Source organism: Castanea sativa, chromosome 1, assembly GCF_040712315.1.
Source record: "Castanea sativa cultivar Marrone di Chiusa Pesio chromosome 1, ASM4071231v1".
NCBI lineage: Eukaryota > Viridiplantae > Streptophyta > Magnoliopsida > Fagales > Fagaceae > Castanea > Castanea sativa.
Window position 1 is genome coordinate 47,850,188 of NC_134013.1, and position 22,583 is coordinate 47,872,770.

The window sequence follows — 22,583 nt, forward strand, 5'->3', positions numbered from 1 at the left end:
GAGGTGAACTAATAAGAAAATATACACCTGATTTGACTATATATACATTAACACAATTGTCATTTGTCAATATTGTGAAAAATAGAAGATACTACTCAAGAAAAGTTTGTGAATTTTTAAATTAAATAAATAAATAAATAAAAGAAAGAAAAATAGGGTGATTTATAGCTCAGCTGAGTCAACTCAGAGACACATGCCAGCATGGTAGAGCACTAGAAATAAAGCCAAAGCCCGGCATTTGTTTCTTTCCTTTTCTTCTTCTTCCTCCTCTTTTCATTTTAAGTAAATTATTTTTTGGATGAGTTGGAACTTAACTTGCTTTCTTTTTCAACAACGTATTTTGGCATAAGATAAATTAAATCAGTTGAACCCCACCAAGTGTTCTGCTGTGTGGAGTATTGGGCTTAGAAGGGTTTAACCTCTTTACTGTATGTCCAATTTGTAGAATACCTCCTGAATATATTGATCATGTTCTTTGAGATTGTTGTTTCGTGACATCCTTTTGGAGTACTAGGATAGGTGTCACACATTGAAGGGCTTCCAAAAACTTCTCTTTTCCAAGAGTCTTTTAGTTCAACTGGCATATATTTGTGTTTCAAACGGAAATATATGAGTATCAAATTTTTCACTCCAACTATTGAATTATTAAAAATATAATCTATCCTTTATGTTCCTTTTCATAGAATTCACATTCCTTGAAAATTTATCTTTCCTATAAGCGTATGGCAACTCTAGCTAGACTAGCTTCATACATAGAAACCAGTTTTTTTTCCCAAGTGTGGCAGTAAATCACTCGCAATCCTTGAAACCTGTTTCAAAGAGGAATTGGGTTGCCAGGGTTCAAAAATACCCTCTCCCCCACTTGTTCTTACTATTGAATTATCAACAACAACAACAAAAAAGTGTCAAGTTCTTCTGTGTGGCTTCTAATATCCATCCTAAGTCTAACAGGTTAACCATCCCTTAAAAAGAGGTGCAAACCACTATGAATGGCTTTTCCTTTGGTAACTCGGAGCTAGCATGGAATGTGGTGGACTCCTTAAGAACAATGAAGGCAACCGGCTGAGGGGTTTTTCCATATCAATCGGTTGAGGCACAAGTTTAATGGCGAAACTCTAGGCATTGAGAGATGGATTTAATTACTCTTTATCACTTGAGAGTGGAGTTACAAACCTGCATGTGTAATTTGACGCAGAAATTGTTTGCATGTGAATTTACTCTTATTATTTATTGCAGGGACTTGAAGTGTTTCACTTACAGCAATGTGGAAAATGCATGTGTTCTTGGAGTTTAATCAATGTGCGGATTCCTTAGCCAAGATGGGAGTCTGCAATCCCCTAAATAGAGAAAAATGCTATGGTATTATTGGCACTCCTTAATCCTTATCATCATTACTTTGTGAAACTTTCCCTATTTTAGATGGATCTTGCATGAAGCCATGAACTCGTAAGTCCATAAACTACATTTTATAGAGCTACAATTTAACATGGAAAAATGATTATCTACATTCCTTGTCACCTATAATCATGTTCGCTACCTTTTTATCTAGATACAACAAAATGTTAGTGATAGTGACGATTTCTACAGGCCGTCAATGAGTTAAGGAGGCTGACGAGAGCATACAACCTGTCAGCCAAGTCTCATTAGGATGCCTCCTTTTGGCATTCAAGGCCATACCCCTTACGTGGCGACGTTAAGCTGACGGATCACGCTGACGAGTCAGGGCTGACGACCTTGGCTGTAAGGGTCCTTGGCTGACGTTCTTTGTGGTGACGACCTTGGCTGTAAGGGTCCTTGGTGACGTTCTTTGTGGAGACATACATAAGCTGACGACAGTGTAGGAGGTACACGTGGGCTGACGACCTTGGCAGGTAAAAGCTGAAGGAGTAATCCAACCTTCATTTTTAGCCTATCTTGACTTCTGCTTATGTGAATATAAGGAAAGTTCTTGCGCTACACGTTCGACTTTAGTCAAGAAGATTCCTATAAGGAAAGGGCTCAATACAATAGGCAAAGATCCACGAATTACTCTTTTAAAAGGAAAGTACTTCCTCACCAAGGCGCTTATTTCGGCCACATACCACTATATATACCCCAAAACCCTCATGACCCAAAGGTACGCACAATTATCTCAACTCTGGCATTCTAGGGTTGTTTAAAAGACTCTAACTTGATCGTCGGAGGGTTTTTGGCCGGCACCACACCGGTGCTCTCTGTCGATCATCTATTTTCTCTTCGCAGGTGTTGCTTCAATCGGAGGAGTGCTCGCAGCTTACTGGTGATTTCTTCGGCATCATCAGTTAGAAATATCAAGGCTCATGCGCTTAGTAGGCTATGTATTATGAACAATTATCGAATGCAGGTATTTTAAGGAGGAATAACCCTAAACTAATTCTAACTTAGCCGAGATTAGATCCTGTGAAGTTAAGTTCTTTACTCTATAAGAACATTGATCTACAATAGGCTCAGATCTTAAAGTTTCTAAAAACATTATTAGAATTTGTTAAGTTGTGAATTCCATAGATGTTTTGTTGGCTTTATTCCATGCCAATTTGCTATAATTCCATGCATATTTTCCTTGTATTTTTGTGTATTTTAATGTACTTGGGTTGTGTTTAGGGTTGATGAAGAATTGCAAGATCAATGGAACTCATGATTAACTTATTAGTGGTTCATGACTAGCAGCAACTGTGAATTTTCATGTGAAGAGCACGTGAGAAATTTTGTAAGTCAATTAGAGCTGAAGTAATCGCGTGTGACTCACAAATGCTCTTGGACAACTCATACTCTTGATCCCAGCCATGCCACTTTCTCCTACTCTATAAATACCCACATTTCCCACGAAATTGTAAGCAAAATCAAAGAAAAAACCCTAGAAAAACCATTAGAGAATTAGGAGATTTGAGCCTACAAATTGCCTTAGTTTTTCTCTACTCTCTTCCCTTTCCCATTGCCATACCTTGAGATGAGATTTATCCAAATACAACCAGTGTTGAGAATTTCTTGGAGCATTGAGAATCATTTTAGATTAAACATTTTCAGCCAATAAGGCTTGGTGGTGCAACTAGTTGGTGTTGCAGGATCCAAGCTAGTGAAGATAAGTATTCGAGAAGTCCGTTGGTAGCTGGAATGTGAGGACTCAAGTATAGTGGGTAAATTAGGCTTGGAGGGTCTTTTTGTTATCCTTAAACTCCAACTTATTCATTAGTGGATCGATTTCGGCTCAGTGGGCCATAGAGAGGTTTTTAAGCCAAGTTCTCATGTTTTCTTCTTTGATAACACATTGCGTGTTATCTTTTGTTTGCATCCTCTTTACTTATTGCCCTTTATATTATTGTTTTGCTCAATTATGTTTATCTTTGTAATTGTTGGGTAGTTCCATTAATTAATTGGCTAATTATATAAATTTTGCTTTAATTGTTTTTGTAAGGGCACGGGTTGGATCCTAGGCCCAAGAAGTAACAGGATTAGGGCCCAAAGAGCCCAACACAATAAATTTGTAGAGAGTGATCTAAAAACTAGGCTTCAATGAATTTAACAATGCTCACAGTAGATTAAAGATAGTAAGAAAGCAAATCAAAACAAGCTTTATGCAAAGAAATCCTTCCTCAGCAAAATCCGAGGAGAGTAGTTCTTGAATATATTTCTTCAAACTTGGTTACAATTTCAGTCCTTGTTGCTGCAGTGTTTTCTCCACTATTTTTCAGATGAACCTCTTTTATGTTTCCTGGAGGATCTCTTAGATTATATAGCCTCTTTTCGCTGATCTTGACCCTCCATTTGTTGATTATGTAGGCCACTACTCGAGTGCTTGCCCATCAGACACCCTCCCAAATCTTTTATGAGTTGCGGCAACCAAGACAACACTGTTCAGGGGTCTTCTCCACATAAGTGCGGCCAAGGGGATTGGTGGGGTACATTAAATGTGGTGGCAGCTACCATCCCTCCAATCACGTCAGGGCTAACCCCCTCTCTGAAATTATTCCTCTATAGTATGGCCTCCTCTGGTGATGTGCCATTGACGTGACCATGGCTCGCCTCTCCAGCCTTACTGTCCAAGGGTATGGTCTCCTCGGAACTACACCGGACTCCTCAACCTCAGGTAGGACACGTGGCATTACTACCTTATTAAATTTATGTTTCCCACAATAGAAGAAGCAGAAGAAGGACAAGAAGGTGGCCGAGAAAGGGGAGTTGGTCCCTTATAATGAGGGGGTTCCTCCAAAGCTTCCAAAGACGGCCAAAGGCAAGGGAAGGGCTTCCTCAGCCGAGGGTAGGGAGGTTGATCACGTAGTCGAGGTGTGCCCACTGAACCCGACGTGGAACCCTCAGTTGGAGTTGGACGGGGCCGCTATACCATGGAACTCCACTATTAGGGAGTTCTAGAGAGGGAACGCCTACTACCTTGCCAACGCCCTATAGCAGCCCATCGTGTTGCCGAAGGACATGGCTGCTCTGAGAAACCTTAAGCAACATGATCTATTTCTATCCCTGAAGAGGGACTTAGCCTTGGTAAGTCTTTCGACACACCTTTCTAACTTCATGCGGGGTTGTCTTTTTCTTATTTGATAGAACATTCCTTTGTCATTTTTGTGCAGGCCATCCATAAGGTATTAATGGCCGAAGAGTGGGTGAAAGATGCTTGGAACGAGGCTAGGCTCGCGGAAAATCTTCACTTAAAGGCCAGCAAGGCTTTAGGCACCATCGAACAGAAGAACAAGGAGCTTACTACGAAGCTGACTACTAAGGAGAGGGGGAGGAAGAGTGCTGAGGCTGGCCTCAAGAATGCTCAGAAGCAAGCAAAAGAGCAACGTCAAAAGCTCCACTACACGGAGATAGAGCTGGCCATGACCAAACAGCAGGTGGTAGACTTAAAGGCAGAGCTGGAAAAGGCTAAAGAGGTGGCTCAGGCGACCGCAGATGCTGTAGGGTAGAAGTTCTATGACCTTGGGTGTAGAAGACCGAGGCCTGCCTGACTGATGAGTTGGCTAGGGTCTACAGGGATTACTGCCTCAAGGTGTGGATTGAGGCCCTGAACCTGGCTAGAGCTCCTGCTAAAACGCGGAATGGAGGAAGGCTGAGAATGTGTATTATCCAGAAGACCTCCAAGAAGCTCTTGAGGCAACCTCGGGCCTTGGGACGGATGCGGCCCCTGCTATAATGGCATCTGAGCAGCTTCCAACCACTCAGGCCTCTCTTCCTCCTCCCAATACATCCAAAGGGCCTGGCAAGGCTGGTGACTAAGGCCAAAGGGTGGAAGTGGCCAAGGGCAAGGAGGCTAGCCAGGGTAAAGCTCGGCCAGAGGATAAGGGCAAAGGCAAGGAAGCTAAAACTTTGCCAGAGAACAAGGGCCCAAAGGCTGATTGAGACAAGGAAGTTGCCCCCAAGACAAATTAGTTTGAGCCAATCAAGCCTCAAGTCGTGGCCCAGGAGAAGAAGGCCACCTCGGCCAAGGCTGCAGATCCTCTCGTCTCCCAGCCAACTAGTAAAGGAGATCCTCCTTCAGCCAAGGCTTAGCTTAGGATTTTTCTCTCTCTTTTTTATATGTACTTTTCTTTTGTTGTGGAAATTTGTCATGGTTTACGATGTCTCTTTCCTTTTAATTAATGAAAATACATTAACTTTTGCTTTATGACAAGTGAACTTTCATTTTCCCTGCAATGTTTATCTATGATTGGATGTAATAACTGTTCTGTCTATTGCAGAGAGGTTAGATTGATGATGTTTCTAAGGGTGAACACTCATACTTTAACAAAAAGCTAATAGTAATGAGTTGTTTTTAATTTAAATAAATTACCATTAATTATATTTAATACCACTATATAAATATAGTTGCACTCTAGGCCTTATTTATAAATTATATCCTAAGACTTTATTATACATGCAACCCCTTCATAAAATATTCATAGTAATACAAAGTCATGAATGTAGACTGCCACTTTATAAATTACTACATCTTAATTCCTTGAGTACTCGGTTTAATCCTTTATGTTATTCATCATATATTTATGAAATCCAATTCCATAAATATATATACTTTAGTAACTCCTTACTAAAATGGTTAGGCCTAACACTCTGAATAACCAAACCTATTAAACTTATCTTAAGGGAATATTTTGTATCTCCGTTAAAAGCAAGGTAGTCAATCTCGTACTAGAAGCTGTACCGGTTTGACCAGTGGAACGGTATATTTCAATACCGGTGTACCGTTTCAGGTTTACTATTATTTTTTATATTTATAAATATATATGTATATGTGTGTGTGTGTGTGTATATATATATATATATATATATTATAATAAATATAAAAGTTTACTATAAAACATTACCTCAATTCAAAACAAGTTATTCATAGTTTTAGACTTTAGCATCAATTAAAAGAAGGAGAAAAAAAAAAAACACAATATAAAAAATAGAAAGCTTAATTGTTCATTGCATACTAAGAAAACAAATAATACTAATAAGTTAATGCAAATAAGTTATCATTTTGCCTTTACAAAAATTCAAAAATTACAAAACTAAAAAAAAAAAAAGTTTTTTTTTGTACCGGCCGGTACGCCCAATACCTGCCGGTATTACCCGAAATCAACCGGTATGGCCGGTACATGGCCGATACGACCGGTATTTAAACTGGTACTAAACATTGATGTTTCGATACCGGTATACGTACCGGTACGGTACATACCGGCCGGTACGGCTAGTATCGGTACAGTATCGACTACACTGGTTAAAAGACTATGAATTCCATCTTGAGAATATATATTCCATCAACACTAAATGTAGCTGCCCAATATATTGAGGTTTTGATCGCGACTTTAGATCTCACTCCTGATATATCAAAGCAGCCTACACTTCATGATCAGGTCTACTATCCTCTTAGGATTAAGAGTTCATGCAAATATAAGTCATGAGATTTATTATTCATTTGACAGTCGTTAGGAGAATAATAAATCTCACAGCAGTCCAGTTCAATATATCTTAACTCTTAAAACATATCAACATACCAACTAAAAATCTCCATTTCCATGATCAAGACAAATCATCTTAGTTGATATATTATAGTCTTCGCAGATGAAATGCCCAATTTCATCACCGATTACGAACTATAATTCTGAGTTTACAAAGAACTTGTGATTTATATCTTCTATGACTAAATCACATACTATGCATCTCATGAACTAGATGATAATTTTCAATATTTATGTTACCATTATTTTAAATAATAATAAAATAACTTTATTAATCACAACATTAAGTCATACATAATGTCATATATAGCATCTTACAATAAGATTTAAGGGCACACATCCTAACAATCTCCCACTTGCCCTAAAGACTATTGTGTACTAATCTAACTCCCATCTCCTCCAAATGTGACTCAAAAATCCTTTGGGGCAAGGCTTTGGTAAAGGGATCCGCTAGATTCTTTGCACTATCTATCTTTGCCACTACATCTCCACTAGCAACAATGTCTCGAATGATGTGGTACTTTCTTTCTATGTGCTTTCCTTTCTTGTGATTCCTTTAATCCTTGGATTGTGCAACCGCTCCATTATTGTCGCTGAACAATGTAATAGGAACTTGCTCAATTCTCACAACACCAAGATCAGAAAGGAATTTCTTGAACCAAACAACTTCTTTTGCCGCTTCATAAGCAGCAACATATTCAGCTTCCATGGTGAAGTCGACAATACAAGATTGCTTAACACTCCTCCAACTGATGGCTCTACCTTCCAAGGTGAACACACAACCTGAAGTAGACTTTCTGAAATCAAGCTCTGATTGAAAATCTGAATCTGTATAGCCAATGGGAATCAAATCCTCACTATGGTAAACAAGCATATAATTTCTCGTTCTCTTTAGATATTTGAGAATATGCTTTACAGCTTGCCAATGTTTAAGTCCTAGATCTGATTGATATCAGCTGACCATGCCAACTGAATAACAAATATCCGGCCTAGTACAAAGCATGACATACATGAGACTTCCCACTACAAAAGCATAGGGAACTTGTCTCATCATACTTTCTTCCTCAAGAGTCTTTGGCCTTTGGTCATCAGACAGAGGAACTCCATGTCTAAAAGGAAGTAATCCTTTCTTAGAGTTTTGCATGCTAAACTGCTCTAGAACCTTATCTATATATCCAACTTGTGACAAGCCTAACATCTTATTCTTTCAATCTCGCCAAAACTTGATCCCTAGAATATAGTTAGCCTCACCCAAGTCCTTCATATCAAATTGGCTTGACAACCAAACTTTAACCGATGACATTACCCCTACATCATTTCCAATGAGTAGAATATCATCAACATACAGCACAAGGAACATTACTACTTTGTCTCGATGTCTTTTGTACACATATGGTTCATCTAGATTTTGTTCAAAACCAAACGACTTAATTGCTTGATCAAATCTAATGTTCCATGATCTAGATGCTTGCTTAAGTCCATAAATGGACCTTTTCAACTTGCAGACCATATGCTCTTGGTTCTCTACTATGAAACCTTTCGATTACAACATGTAGATTTCTTCCTCAAGATTGCCATTGAGAAATGCAGTCTTGACATCCATTTGTCAAATCTCATAATTATAATGAGCAGCAATGGATAAGAGAATTCTGATAAATTTAAGCATGGCTACTGACGAAAAAGTTTTATCATAGTCAATACCTTCTTTTTGTGTATACCCTTTCGCCACTAGTCTTGCCTTAAAGGTCTCAACCTTTCTATCTATCCCTCTTTTCCTCTTGTAAACCCATTTGCAACCAACAGGTTTAATGCAGTTAGGCGCCTTTACAAGATCCCAAACTTGATTGGAATACATAGAATCTAATTTAGATTTCATAGCTTGGACCCAATGGTGTGCATCTATATCATTTATTGCCTCTTCATAAGTGTAGGGATCCGATTCAACCTTTCTGAGATAACTTCATAAGTTTCTCCCAAACCTATAAATCTCACAGGAGGTCGAACAATTCTCCTACTACGGCAAGACACCTATGCACTAGACATCTCATGAGTAGTATCTTGTGATGTATCTAATACAATCACATCATCCTTAGTTTCATCCATTGGTTGTTCAACTACAAGTTCATCTATTTCAGCCAAAACAACTTTACTCCTAGGATCAAAATTATTCACATAATCATCTTCCAAAAATTTGGCATGGGTACTAATAAACATTTTGTTATCCTTATGATTATAGAATAAATAACCCTTAGTTTCCTTTGAATACCCTAAAAACATGCACACTTTCGTTTTAGCTTCCAACTTATCAGACTTCCTTCTCAGCACTTGTGCAGGACATCCTCAAATGTGGAGATATTTCATGCTAGGCTTGTGCCCACTCCACAATTCCTTAGGTGTGCTAGGAACAGATTTTGATGGAACTATATTCAAAATATGCATTGTAGTTTTTAGCATTGTTATTGATTCCGTTCCTTTCCGGCCGAAACGGCCGGAATTTTTTGTTCCGGTATGCAAACCGGTACCAAAATACCCCACGTTCCACCTTAGGTCAGATTTCAGGCAGTTTCGGTCCATTCCGGCCATTTCGGACAATTTCGGCCGAAATGTAAATTTCGGCCGGTACAGGATTTGGCCTGCTATGGGAAAAAAAAAAATTAAAGGTCCAAACAACGCCGTTTTGGACTTTACTAAAGTCTAAAAAACCTAATCTTTTCTATTTTTTCTATTCCTATTCTTTTCTTTCATTCTTTCACTCTCAAATCTCTCACTCACTGCCATCATTCTCTCTGTGGAGTCTCTGTGCTGTGCTCATCAATCTCACTCTCTCGTGACTCCCTCTTTCTCTCACTCTCTCGGATTGAAGCTTCAGCTAGGTATTCTTTCTCTACTCTCACTCTCTCGGATTGAATTAAAAAAAAATGTCATAGATTTCTTATGATTTGTTTTAACTTTTAAGATTAAAGAACTTAGGAGTTAGAACTTAAGATATGTGATTAACTGATGGGTATTTCGTTTGTTAAGAAATAAGAACTTAAGCTTCAGTCTTTTGTTTGTTCATTTCTCTCGGATTGTCATAGATTTTTTTTTTCTCTCTCGGATTGTCATAAACTTTTGTTTTTCTCTCGGATATGTGATTAAGTGTATTTAAGATATGTGATTTGTTCATTTAAGATATGTAATTTGTTTGTTCATTCACTTCATGCAAATTAAATTAAATTTTAGCTACTGCATTTGATTGAGTTTCATTATATTTCATTGAACAGTAAACTATGGTTGATCATCATAGTTCAACTGGTACTTCTTCTGCTTATGTGGCCTCTGCCCCTGCAAGATCAGAGGATCCCACATGGGCTCATGCCCGTGCAGTGCCTAACACAAAAAATAACACTATATGTTTGCATTGTAATAAGTTGATCAAAGGGGGTGGTATTACTAGACTTAAGTATCATCTTGCTGGGATTAAGGGTCAAGTTGAATCATGTAAAGTTGTTTCATCTGATATTAGGTTTCAAATGAAAGAAATGATTGAAGACTTAAAAAAATGTAAAGAAACCAAAAAAAGGATTCAGTCAGAAATTGGGAACCCATATGGTGATCCATTTGATGTTGATGAGGAGGAGGAGGAGGCGGAAGATGAGGTTAGGGTTGGTGAAAAGAGTCCCCCTCAAACATTAGGCAAATGAAAATTTAGGGGAAAGGATGTTGACACTGATATAGGTCAAATAAGAGGAAAGAAGAAAATTAAGAGTTATTTTGCTCCTAGAATAACCCTCGGTGCTCAACCCTCTATAAGAAGTGCTTTGGCTATAAAAGCAATGATTGATAATGCAAAAATGAATGTGGCCAGATGGTGGTATCATTCTAATGTACCCTTTTATGCATCTCAATCACCCTATTATCAACCTATGATAGATTCCATTGCTGCTATTGGGCCGGGATTTAAGGGACCTTCTTTTTATGAGTTGAGGGAACCCCTTTTGAGAAATGATGTGCATGAAGTTAATGATTTTTTTGTTAGATATAAAAACTAATTGGAAAGTATATGGTTTTTCAGTGATGTCTGATGGGTGGACAAATCAAAAACAGCAACCAATAATGAATTTTTGGTGTATTGTCCAAGGGGTGCCATGTTCTTGAAATCTATTGACACTTCAGGCCTTACAAAGGATGCTGAAACGTTGTTCAATATATTTGATTTTTTTTTTTCAAGAAATTGGTGTGGAATATATTGTGCAATTGATTACAGATAATGCTTCTGCCTATAAAAAAGCTGGAAAAAAATTACAGCAGAAGTATGGTACTTTATTTTGGTCTCCTTGTGCAGCTCATTGCATAGACTTGATGTTGGAGAATGTTGCTAATCCTAAGTGGTTCCCTCTTGTTGATGAAGCAATTAAGAAGGCAAAAAAGATAACAAAGTTCATTTACAACCATGGAGTTGTTTTAGACTTGATGAGGCAAGATTTTACAAATGGAAGAGAGTTATGTCGTCCTGCAATTACAGGGTTTGCCACTAACTTCTTAAGTCTACAGAGCATGCTAAGGTTCAAAAAAGAGCTTAGACAAATGTTCACTAGTGATAAATGGCTTTCATGCCCCCATGCTAAGACTGCCATTGGGAAGGAGATTAGTAAAATTGTTTTGGAAGATTATTCGTTTTGGTCTCAATGCAAGCACGTAGTGAAAGTTAGTGAGCCTTTAGTTAGAGTACTTCGTCTTGTTGATGAGGATGAGAAACCTACTATGGGGTACTTGTATGAAGCAATGGACAAAGCAAAAGAGGAAATAAAAAGAAGGTTAAAGAACAAAGTTTCTTTGTATGGACATTATATTAGAGTTATTGATGCTAGATGGGACAAACAACTTCATAGTCCTTTGCATGTAGCAAGTTGCTTTCTTAACCCTGCAATTTACTTTAGGCCTTCATTTAAAAGGCAAAATGAAGTTCAAAGAGGGTTGCTAAGCACTCTAATGAAGTTGGTTCCTGATCCTGACATTCAAGACAAAATAAGTTCACAACTTGATGAGTACAAGAAGTCAATTGGTGACTTTGGCACATCACTAGCAATCCGCCAACGAGAGAGACTAAATCCAGGTAAACATTAATAATTTAATAGTATTTCCTTTCAATATGTCTATTTATCCTTTATAGTTTGTTATTGTAAGATTACATGGGCAATGCTTATTTTATATTTTTATTTGTTATTGTAGTTTCATAGTGGGAGCAATTTGGCCTTGGAGCTCCAGATTTACAATCATTTGTTATTTGTGTGCTAAGTCAATGTTGTAGTGCAACTGGTTGTGAGAGAAATTGGAGCACATTTGAATATGTTCACTCAAAGAAGAGAAATAGATTGGAACATAAACGAGTAAATGATTTGGTCTTTGTCCATTATAATTTGAGGCTTCGACAAAGGTAAATTTATCATCGTTACTCATATGTAAATGAAATGTACTTTCAAATAATTATAATTTATAAAATGTTACTAATGTTTAATATTCTCATTGGTAGGAACATTCAAAGGAATAAGTATGCATTGGATCCTATAAGCGTGGATACCATTGACTTGATGGGAGATTGGGTGGCTGAAGAACTTGCACTTCTTAATCCAGATGACATAAATTGGGATTGTCTTAATGAACCAGCAGCCCTAATGAATGTGGAAGAGGATGCTGAACTTGAAACTATTGATGTTGATGACGATGATAATGATGAAAACAACAATGAACATGACTTGACAAATCTTCCAATGGGCGTTGGTAGTTCTTGTGGGAGTTCTTTTGATGATGAATTTGATCCTTCTCTCATGGATGATGATGAGGAGTAATATTATGTTATAAACTTTGTTGGCTTATTAGTTATTATGGGCTTATGTAAGAGTTAAGACTAAATGTTTTGTATTATTTGATGTTTAGTTATTGTCTTGTAAATCTTCTTATTGTGTGATGTTAAATAGATGTTATATTGATGTTTAAGACCTAAGAGTTAAGACTAAATGATTTGTATTATTTGAAATTTACTTATTTATCTATTAGAATTGAAAATTTTATGTTTTACAAGAATATATATAATTTAATTTTTAGGAACCCTGAAACACCCTAAAACGGTACGCCGAAATCGGCCGGTACCGAAATATTCCATTCCACTGAACAAACCAAAATGAGGTCCGAAACGGTATTAATAACAATGGTTTTTAGTGCATATCCCAAAAAAGAAACTGGTAAAGTTGAATAACTCATCATGGACCTAACCATTTCTAAAAGAGTCCTATTCCTTCTCTCCGCTACACCATTTTGTTGAATAGTTCCAGGTGCAATCAATTGGGATACAATCCCATTTTGAATTAGGTAATCCTTGAAATCCCTAAGAAGTTATTCGTCACCTCGATCAGATTGAATGGCCTTTATGCGTTTACCTAATTGATTCTCAACTTCAACCCTAAACTCTTTGAACTTTTGAAGGGCTTCAAACTTCCGTCTCATTAGGTACACATAACCATATCTTGAGTAATCATCTGTGAAAGTGATGAAGTACTCATAACTTCCTTTTGCTTGGGTTGACATAGGACCACATATATCTGTATGAACTAATTCAAGCAACTCTTGGGCTCTTCTACCTTTTGTATTAAAAGATCATTTTGTCATTTTACCCTCCAAACAAGATTCACAAACTGAAAATTCATCAATGTCCATGGGCTATAAAAGTCCATCTTTGATTAGTCTTTGAATCCTGTTTGAATTAATATGACCCAAACGCAAGTGCCAAAGATATGCATCATTAGAAAGAAATTTTCTCTTTAATGATTTTACATGAGAGTTATTATCTAATTCAAAATCGTATAATTCATGCTTATCGGGAGTTAAAATATAAAGATCATCCACAATATTGCCAGAACAGATAAACACTTTATCCTTCTTTATTACAACATTGTCTTTTAGGATAACACAAGATCCATGTTTACCTAGATAAGTTGCAGAAATTAAATTCCTACTAACATTAGGTACATACAAACAGTCTTCCAATATCAAAACTCTAGAATTAAAACATAAATTAAACACTCCAACAGCTACAACTGGAATTCTGCTCCCATCCGCTAAGGTAAAAAACAATTCCCCTTCATTCAACTTTCTAGTCTCCTGGAACCCCTGCAAAGAATTGCAGATATGATTAGTACAACTTGAATCCACACACCAAGAATCCGTGGGATTTTGTACCAAACATATTTCAAGAAGGAATGTGCTTTTCATACTCTTATTCTTGGTAGCTTTGAAAATTGGACAATTCCTCTTTCAATGACCTTTCTCACCACAATGGAAACATTTTCCTTTGGCCTTCTTTCCTTTGTTGGCAACTTCCAAGGCAATTTGTTTACCATCTTACTTGGTGAAGTCCTTCTTCTTCTTCTTCTTCTTACCCTTGCCTTTCAACTTAGGTTGAGAAGTAGAAGCTTCACCCATATTGGCTTCAACGCTAGAAGTACCACGGATGCCTTCCGCCGCCACCAACTCATTCATCAATTTAGACAATGAATAAACCTTTTTGTTCATATTATAATTCAGTCTGAATTCCTTGAATGATTCCAGTGGTGACTGGAGTATCATATCCACTTGGGATTCTCCATCAATGTTAGCACCTAAAACTTTCAATGTATTCAGATTAGAGATTATCCTAAGACAATGCTCTTTAACTGAAGTGCCTTCAGCCATTTTGGTATTATAAATCTGCCTCATAGTTTCTTGCCTTGCAGAACGGCCTTACTCACCAAACATCTCCTTCAGACTTAGCATAATGTTTGAAGTTTGTTCTACATCCTGCATTTGATGTTTTAGAACATTTGAAATAGATGCTAAGATATAGCACTTGGCCATCTCATTAGGCTTTTGCCAATGATCATATCGTTGTTTTTCCTCAATAGGAGCATCTAATGAAGGAAAGCTAGGACACGGTTGAGTAAGCACATATTTGTGCTCTTCAGCAGTAAGAACAATGTCCAAATTTCTTTTCCAGTCAACATAATTGGATCCAATCAGTTTGTTTTGATTAAGAATAGCAACAAGTGAGCTAAATGATGTTATGATCAAATCTGAAAACAATAAACATGAATATAATAAGTAAACTGGACATTATCAATTTAGCATATAAGCATATAATATGGAACCTTAATAAAACCATCAGGGACGGACCCAGGATTTCAAGCTGGGGGGGGGCGGAGATAAGCGAGAAAAAAAAATTCAAATACGCATCTATATAGTATTAATAAACTATCAATCAAGACAAATACCCAAAAATCAAGATCAACTTTTTGAAATTGTGTTTGAGGGATATGGTTATTTTCCGGAATTGGGATATTGGCATTTTCTGGAATTGGGGAATGATACATTTAATTATAAAGATAATTTTCTATATACTAACTAAAGACAAATGCTAGAATCTAGGTAATATGCGTAATACATTTAATTATAAATTTAGTATTTCTCACTTCTTTTCAATTTATAAATTTATCTAATTTAGCATTACGAGTTAACAATAGGCGCAAGTGAATCACTGTTATTTTCTTAAATTTGTGTGACAATTTTCTATATTATATTTATATGATTTTTTTTTTCTCTTGTCTTTGGTCTTTGCCTTTATTTATCTTTGTCTTTGTCTTTGTGTCTCCATATTTACTGACCCAATACACTATAAATTATAAATTTGTTCTGCACTACTAATAAAAACTTACCTTTTTTTTCTGTCACTTGTCCTTATTGTTGCCCAACTACCAGTCAATAAAGAACAAACAGACAAACACTACACTAATATATTCTCTAATCTTTACAAACTCTACTCAAGAGAGAGAGAGTCACAAACACAGAGTCACAAAGCCAAAAATCCAACAAAAAAAAACACCACAAGCAATCAGGGCGGTCAGGCACATATTTAATTCACAATCACGGAATCACCAACATCAGTTCATCAATCATCAGTAAAAACACAAACACCACAAGTCCACAAGCATAGATTTTTAGATTCTGAGAATCACAAACATTATATTAGGTTTTGAAGGAAATGATAGATTAAATACCTGTGAACTGTGAAGGCTGGAGCAGTGGAGCAACGAAGCTGGGCTGGGCAGTGCAGATCGAGCAACCTGCGGCGGAGGCAAGATGGGTCTCCGGTTTGGGTATGCGACAGCTAATGGGGGCATGGATACTAGGTAGCAAGATGGGTCTTTCTCGCGTGGGTCTCTCTTGTGGTCTCGCGTCACGCGTGGGCGGTGGCATCACGGCGTCACGGCATGGCTAGCACCGTAGCAAGATGGGTCTCTCTCACTTTCTTAGTTTCTCTGTCTCACCTCTCCCTTTCCTTTCTTTTCTTTTTTCTTTTTTTCCTTCGTGTTTGGCTTTTCCGTTTGGTTTTGGAGTCTTACTGACTGCTGGTTTTTTTTTCTTTTTTACATATATATATTTTTAAGGTTTTCATGGCCTCTTGAAAACTCCTAGGCTGGCCGACTGGGGGAGCCTGAGCTAAAAACCAACAGGGGCCCGAGCTAAAAACCAAGGGGGCCTATGCTTTCTTTTTGAAATTTTACATACTAAATTTTTTTTTTTGGGCCCGGGGGGGGCCCGGGCCCCCATAGGCCCCCACCTAGGTCCGTCCCTGAAAACTATAATATAATATATGCAACGACAACCCAATCCCATGTTTATAATTCCTTGGTAGCAAGTTTATTATAAACACTATGATTGATTGAGAAATATTCTCATTATTAGTGCTATCATGATAACTCCTATCAAACACTAATAATATAACGTATTACCTTTGGCCTCTAAGTAATAATGACATAGCTCCTTTGGGAGGTTAACATTACACTTAGTCTAGTGTATACCATTATCTAGAATCATGTGTAGCCACATTTCATCTCCCTTTATAGTGTTTAAACTTGTAGTACCATGGAACAATACATCCTCCTTTGGGATCGCGAGGCATATACGCCAAGACGAGGTGCTTGCCCACACTACTTTAAACGAGTAAGTTCAATCTCGTAGTACTATGAAGTAAACACCCTCCTTTGGGATCGCAAGGCATATACGCCAAGACGAGGTGCTTACCCCACACTACTTTGAACCGATAATGGAGGTCGTGAGATCCAACCCTTGTATCTCTCCCCCACTAGATGTTTAAAGTTAAAGGTTTTTAATTAGAAAATATGCATAAACTAATCACACATTGCCTTGCACTTTTAAAGTTTGAAAACACTTAGAAAAATTCTGAATTCCCAGTTTTTGATCAATCGAATGTGCCCCTCGATCGGGTGAAAAAATTGAAAAATTCAAACCTCACAATCTGCTTGGCTCGATCGGTACTCGATCAATCAAAAAATAAAATTCGATCGATCGACTAGCAATCGAGTATCAATAGAATCAAGCAAACTATTCACCAATTCACTCGATCGATCGAAAGCAATTTTCGATCGATCGAAATTCGTGAACTTCGAATTTCTAGAATTTTTCTAAGGCCATTTTCAACGGTTTTTCATGAACAAACAACCATCATATGAACATGATAGATAAAAATTGATATCAAAACTAAATTCCATTGATGTTATAGCCTTAAAATTCAATTTAACAAACTTCTATTCAAATTTAAACAACATCATAACATCAATATCAGTTTTTATCAAATCATAGTTTCAACCAACCATGTAAAAAATAAAATGCATAAATTTCTAACATCATGAAACTATCATTTTGATTCCAAAACTCACAAAACATGTTTTACAATTTGAAATTGAAGACCGCTCTAATACCAATTGTTGGAAAAATACATGTTTGTATCGCATACAAAACATACGCAGCGGAAAATAAACTACTTCATTTGCAATTGATAACATGCACTATGTAAATTTCAGAATTCAAGAATAAGAGAGTGTACCTTGGTGTGGTGAATTTCAAAACTGAAGATCAGAAGTATTTGGGAACACTTTTAATCTTCACTCCAATTCCACTAACGCCCAAGAAGTGTGGTCTCTTAATCAGTTTCCAAAGAAGAAGAATAGAGTGACTAACACTCTCACGTACACACACAAATATGTCTCTTACAAAAATTCTGTATGTTTCTCCCTTTGTATCTAACTGGTTATCTAATTGGGCTGACCTCTTAGGCCTTTCCAATTGGTTTTAAGTGTGTGTGGCTTGGAGTGAGACCAAAATGGACCAATAAGATACTATCTCTAATGGGCCTTGGGCTTTTCTGTCAACTCTTGACAAGTCCAAAGTTATCATTAACTATATTTAATACCACTATATAAATATAGTTGCACTCTAGGCCTTATTTATAAATTATATCTCAAGACTTTATTATACATGCAACCCCTTCATAAAATATTCGTAGTAATACAAAGTCATGAATGTAGACTGCCACTTTGTAAATTACTACATCTTAATTCCTTGAGTACCTGGTTTAATCCTTTATGTTATTCATTATATATTTATGAAATCCAATTTCATAAATATATATATACTTAGTAACTCCTTACTAAAGTGGTTAGACCTAACACTCTGAATAACCAAACCTATTAAACTTATCTCAAGGGAATATTTTGTATATTTGTTAATAGACTATGAATTCCATCTTGAGAATATATATTCCATCAACACTAAATGTGGCTGCCCAACATATTGCGGTTTTGATCGTGACTTTAGATCTCACTCCTGATATATCAAAGTAACCTACACTTCATGATCAGGTCCATTATCCTCTTAGGATTAAGAGTTCATGCAAATTTAACTCGTAAGATTTATTATTTATTTGACAGTCGTTAAGAGAATAATAAATCTCACAGCAGTCTAGTTCAATATGTCTTAACTCATAAAACATATCAACATACCAACTAGAAATCTCTATTTCCATAATCAAGACAAATCATCTTAGTTGGTATGTTATAGTCTTCGCAGATGAAATGCCCAATTTCATCACCGATTACGAACTATAATTCTGAGTTTACAAAGAACTTGTGATTTATATCTTTTGTGACTAAATCACATAAATCACATACTATGCATCTCATGGATCATATGATAATGTCCAATATTCATGTTACCATTATTTTAGATAATAATAAAACAGCTTTATTAATTACAACATTAAGTCATACATAATGTCATACATAGCATTATACAATAGGATTTAAGGGCATGCATCCTAACACGGGGAACCAAGCATGACCAAAGTTCTGTTTAACCCTTTATTAAGGCATTAATTTACCTAAGGTAAATGGTCCAAGGAACTAGGCATGACTAAGGTTCTGTTTAACATCCAAACCAACAATCAAGAATATTAATTTACTTTACTCCAGGTATGTGGTCCAAGGAACCAAGCATGACCAATGTTCTGTTTAATATTCAAACAAGTAATCAAGAATGACACATAACATCACAAATAAAAGCATGGCAGAACTGCCTTTCATTAATAATAATACCTTCGCAGGTTATTTACATTCCAGGAACGTGGCACAACATTTTTGTCTAGATCTTCTAGGAAGTATGCACCTATACTAGCTACCGAAGTGATACGATATAGCCCTTCCCAATTGTATCCTAACTTTCCCCATGCTGGGTTTTTTGCTGTTCCCAACACCTTCCTTAACACCAAGTCCCAAAGGGCTAACGGTCTTAACTTCACACTTAAGTCATACCCCTGTTTGAGTTTCTGTTGATAATATGCTAATTGAACCATGACATTTTCTCTCCATTCTTCAATTAAATCCGGGCTCTTTTCTAGTAGGTTACCATTGCTTTCTGGAGTGAATAAGCTTGTCCTCAGTGTTGGGAATCCAATCTCCAGAGGAATCACAACCTTAGCCCATAAGTCATTGAAAAGGGGGTTTCTTCTATGGACCTACGAGGGGTAGTCCGATATGTCCAGAGAACATATGGCAACTCTTCCACCCATTTACCCTTTGCATCATCCAAGCTCTTCTTGAGTCCATTCACTATGACTTTATTGATAGCATCGACTTGTCCATTCCCTTTGTAGATAAGCCAGAGTTGAGTACCTATTCTTGATCTCCAATTCACAACATCTAAAAGCTTTGCTACCGAACTGAAGTCCATTGTCTGAGATGAAGGTATGAGGAATCCCAAATCGAGTGACAATATGCTTCCATACAAACCTCTTGGCATTCACGTCCCTAATATTTGCCAGTGACTCCGCTTTAACCCACTTGGTGAAGTAGTCAGTGCCGACCAAAAGTTATCTCCTATTTCCTGCCGCTTTAGGGAAGGGTCCTACAATATCCAAGCTCCATTAAGCAAAAGGCTAGGGACTAGACAGAGGGTTAAGCACACCCCCTAGCTGATAAATGTTTGGAGCAAATCTCTGGCATTGATCACACTTTTCACATATTCTTGTGCTCCCTTTTGCATATTTGGCCACCAATATCCCTAAGTAGGGGCCTTATGAGACAATGATCTGCCTCTCGTATGACTTCCAAAAATCCCCTCATGTAGCTTTTCTAGGAGTGATTCTACTGCTTCAGGATGGATGCATAGTAGATATGGTCTAGAGAAAGAGCGCTTGTACAACTTCTGATCTTCGAACAACCAGAACCAAGAAGCTTTTCTCCGCACTTTATCGGCCTCCACCTTATCCTTAGGCAAGATGTCATCCTTAAGGAACAGTACAATAGAATCCATCCAACTAGGCCCTGCCCTAACTTGATGAATCTAAGCCTTCTCCCTTTTCATCTCAGTGGGCTTACATAAATCCTCGACCAGGATAAACCAAGGTAGGCTTCGCGCCGAGGAGGTTGCGAAAGTGGCAAGGGAATCTGCATGCGTGTTTCTACTTCTAGGGATTTGCTGTAAAGCGAAATACTTGAACTCTGACTGTAGGTGCCTAACTTGACTCAAATATCCTTGCATCCTCAAATCCCTGGCTTCCAATTCTCCATTTACCTGGCCAACAACCAACCTTGAATTTGAAAATACCTCTACTGTTCTTCCTCTCATTTTCTGAACCATATTCATCCCAACCAGCAAAGCCTTATACTCGGCCTCATTGTTTGTGGCCAAGAAGCCCAACCTCAAGGATTTCTCAATAGTGATCTTCTTAGGAGATACCACAACTAGCTCCACTCCAGATCCCCTTTGATTAACCGCACCATCAACGTATACCCTCCAAGTTAAAGGTTCTTGCAAGGACACCATCTTTACTGATTTTCCATCAATGTTCTACTTTTCTTCCTCCACTTCTAGTGGAGATTCAGCAAACTCAACCACCAAATCTGCGAGGACCTGACCCTTAACAGAGGTACAAGGCATATACTTAATATCAAAAGCCCCTAGGATCATCCCCCATTTGGCAATCCTTCCCAAGTAATCGGCTCTCCAAAGTAAGGATTGAAGAGGAAGTTGGGTTAAAACCACAACTGTGTAGGCTTGGAAGTAATGAGGGAGCTTACGTGTAGCATGCACCACCGCCAAAATGGTCTTCTCCAGTGGTAGGTAACGAATCTCTGCTTCATGCAATGACTTGTTCACACAATAAACTGGTCTCTACACTCCATTGTCAACTTGTATCAGTACTAAGCTCACTGCATGGGAGGCTACAACAACGTAAGCAAACAGAACCCCTAACAGATACTTCACCTTCAAATGCAGGGTGGAAGGCACAGCCCCCATGGCGTAGAGCCAAGGTCTCACCACAATAGCAGTATAAGAGGAGTATGCTTCTACCACAATGAAGTTCACTTCCACGATTTCTAACACTGTCTGAACAGGTAGCCTGATTTGGCCCTTCAAAAAGACAATCTTCCCATCAAACCCTATCAGAGGAGAGTCATAGCAGGCCAGGTCCTTGAGTCTCAGCTTCAGCTTCTTATATAGGTCGGGGTACATGATCTCAACACCGCTACCTCGATCTACCAACACCCTCTTCACGTCATACCCTTCAATCCTGAGAGTGACTACCAGGGCATCGTCATGTGCCTGTAAGGTTCCAAATTTATCCTCATCAGAAAAGCTCAAAGCCGATCAGGCTTCCAATCTACCCCTCTTCGAATCAGGGGGCAAGTTCTCGATAGATGGCCGAGCTATAAACATCACTCTAGATGGCTAAGAGCCAGTCCTACCTAGAGCAGTAAGAATGACACTAATTGTGCCCAAAGGTGGTCTTGTAAAAGCATCCCTCTGAGCTCCCAATCTTGCCTAACTACCCTGTCCGCTAGGTTGGTATATGAATTGCTTTAACTTTCCACTTCGGACCAGCTGCTCTAAGTGACTCCACTAAGTCCTGCAATCTTCTATGGTATGTCCTCACTCCTGGTGGTATTGGCAGTGAAGGCTTTGGTTGCACTTCGTGGGGTCTCTTCCCATCTTATTTGGCCATTTAAAGTATGGTTTATTCTTGATTTTTTCCAGGATTTGATGTACTTGCTCTCGGAACACCGTGCTAACCACTTGAGTAGCAGTAGATCCAAATTGCCCAGCAAAATCCCTCCGAGGATGGTTATTATTGTACCTGTCTAACCTAAAATCCCTTCTATCCTGAGGAACGACCTTGGCCTTCCTTTTCCCTTGTTGCTGGTCCTCCTCAACCCAGTAATACTCGTCAATACGGTCCATGAGCTGACG

General features: G+C 37.9%; 1 protein-coding gene across 1 annotated transcript; it reads right to left on the bottom strand.

The window, feature by feature from the left end:
• Window positions 1-20,675: 20,675 nt before the first annotated feature.
• Window positions 20,676-21,158, bottom strand: LOC142628635 (uncharacterized). The gene has a single exon (XM_075802687.1). The coding sequence runs from the start codon at window positions 21,156-21,158 to the stop codon at window positions 20,676-20,678; it is 483 nt and encodes a 160-aa protein (XP_075658802.1).
• Between the last annotated feature and the right edge of the window lie 1,425 nt (window positions 21,159-22,583).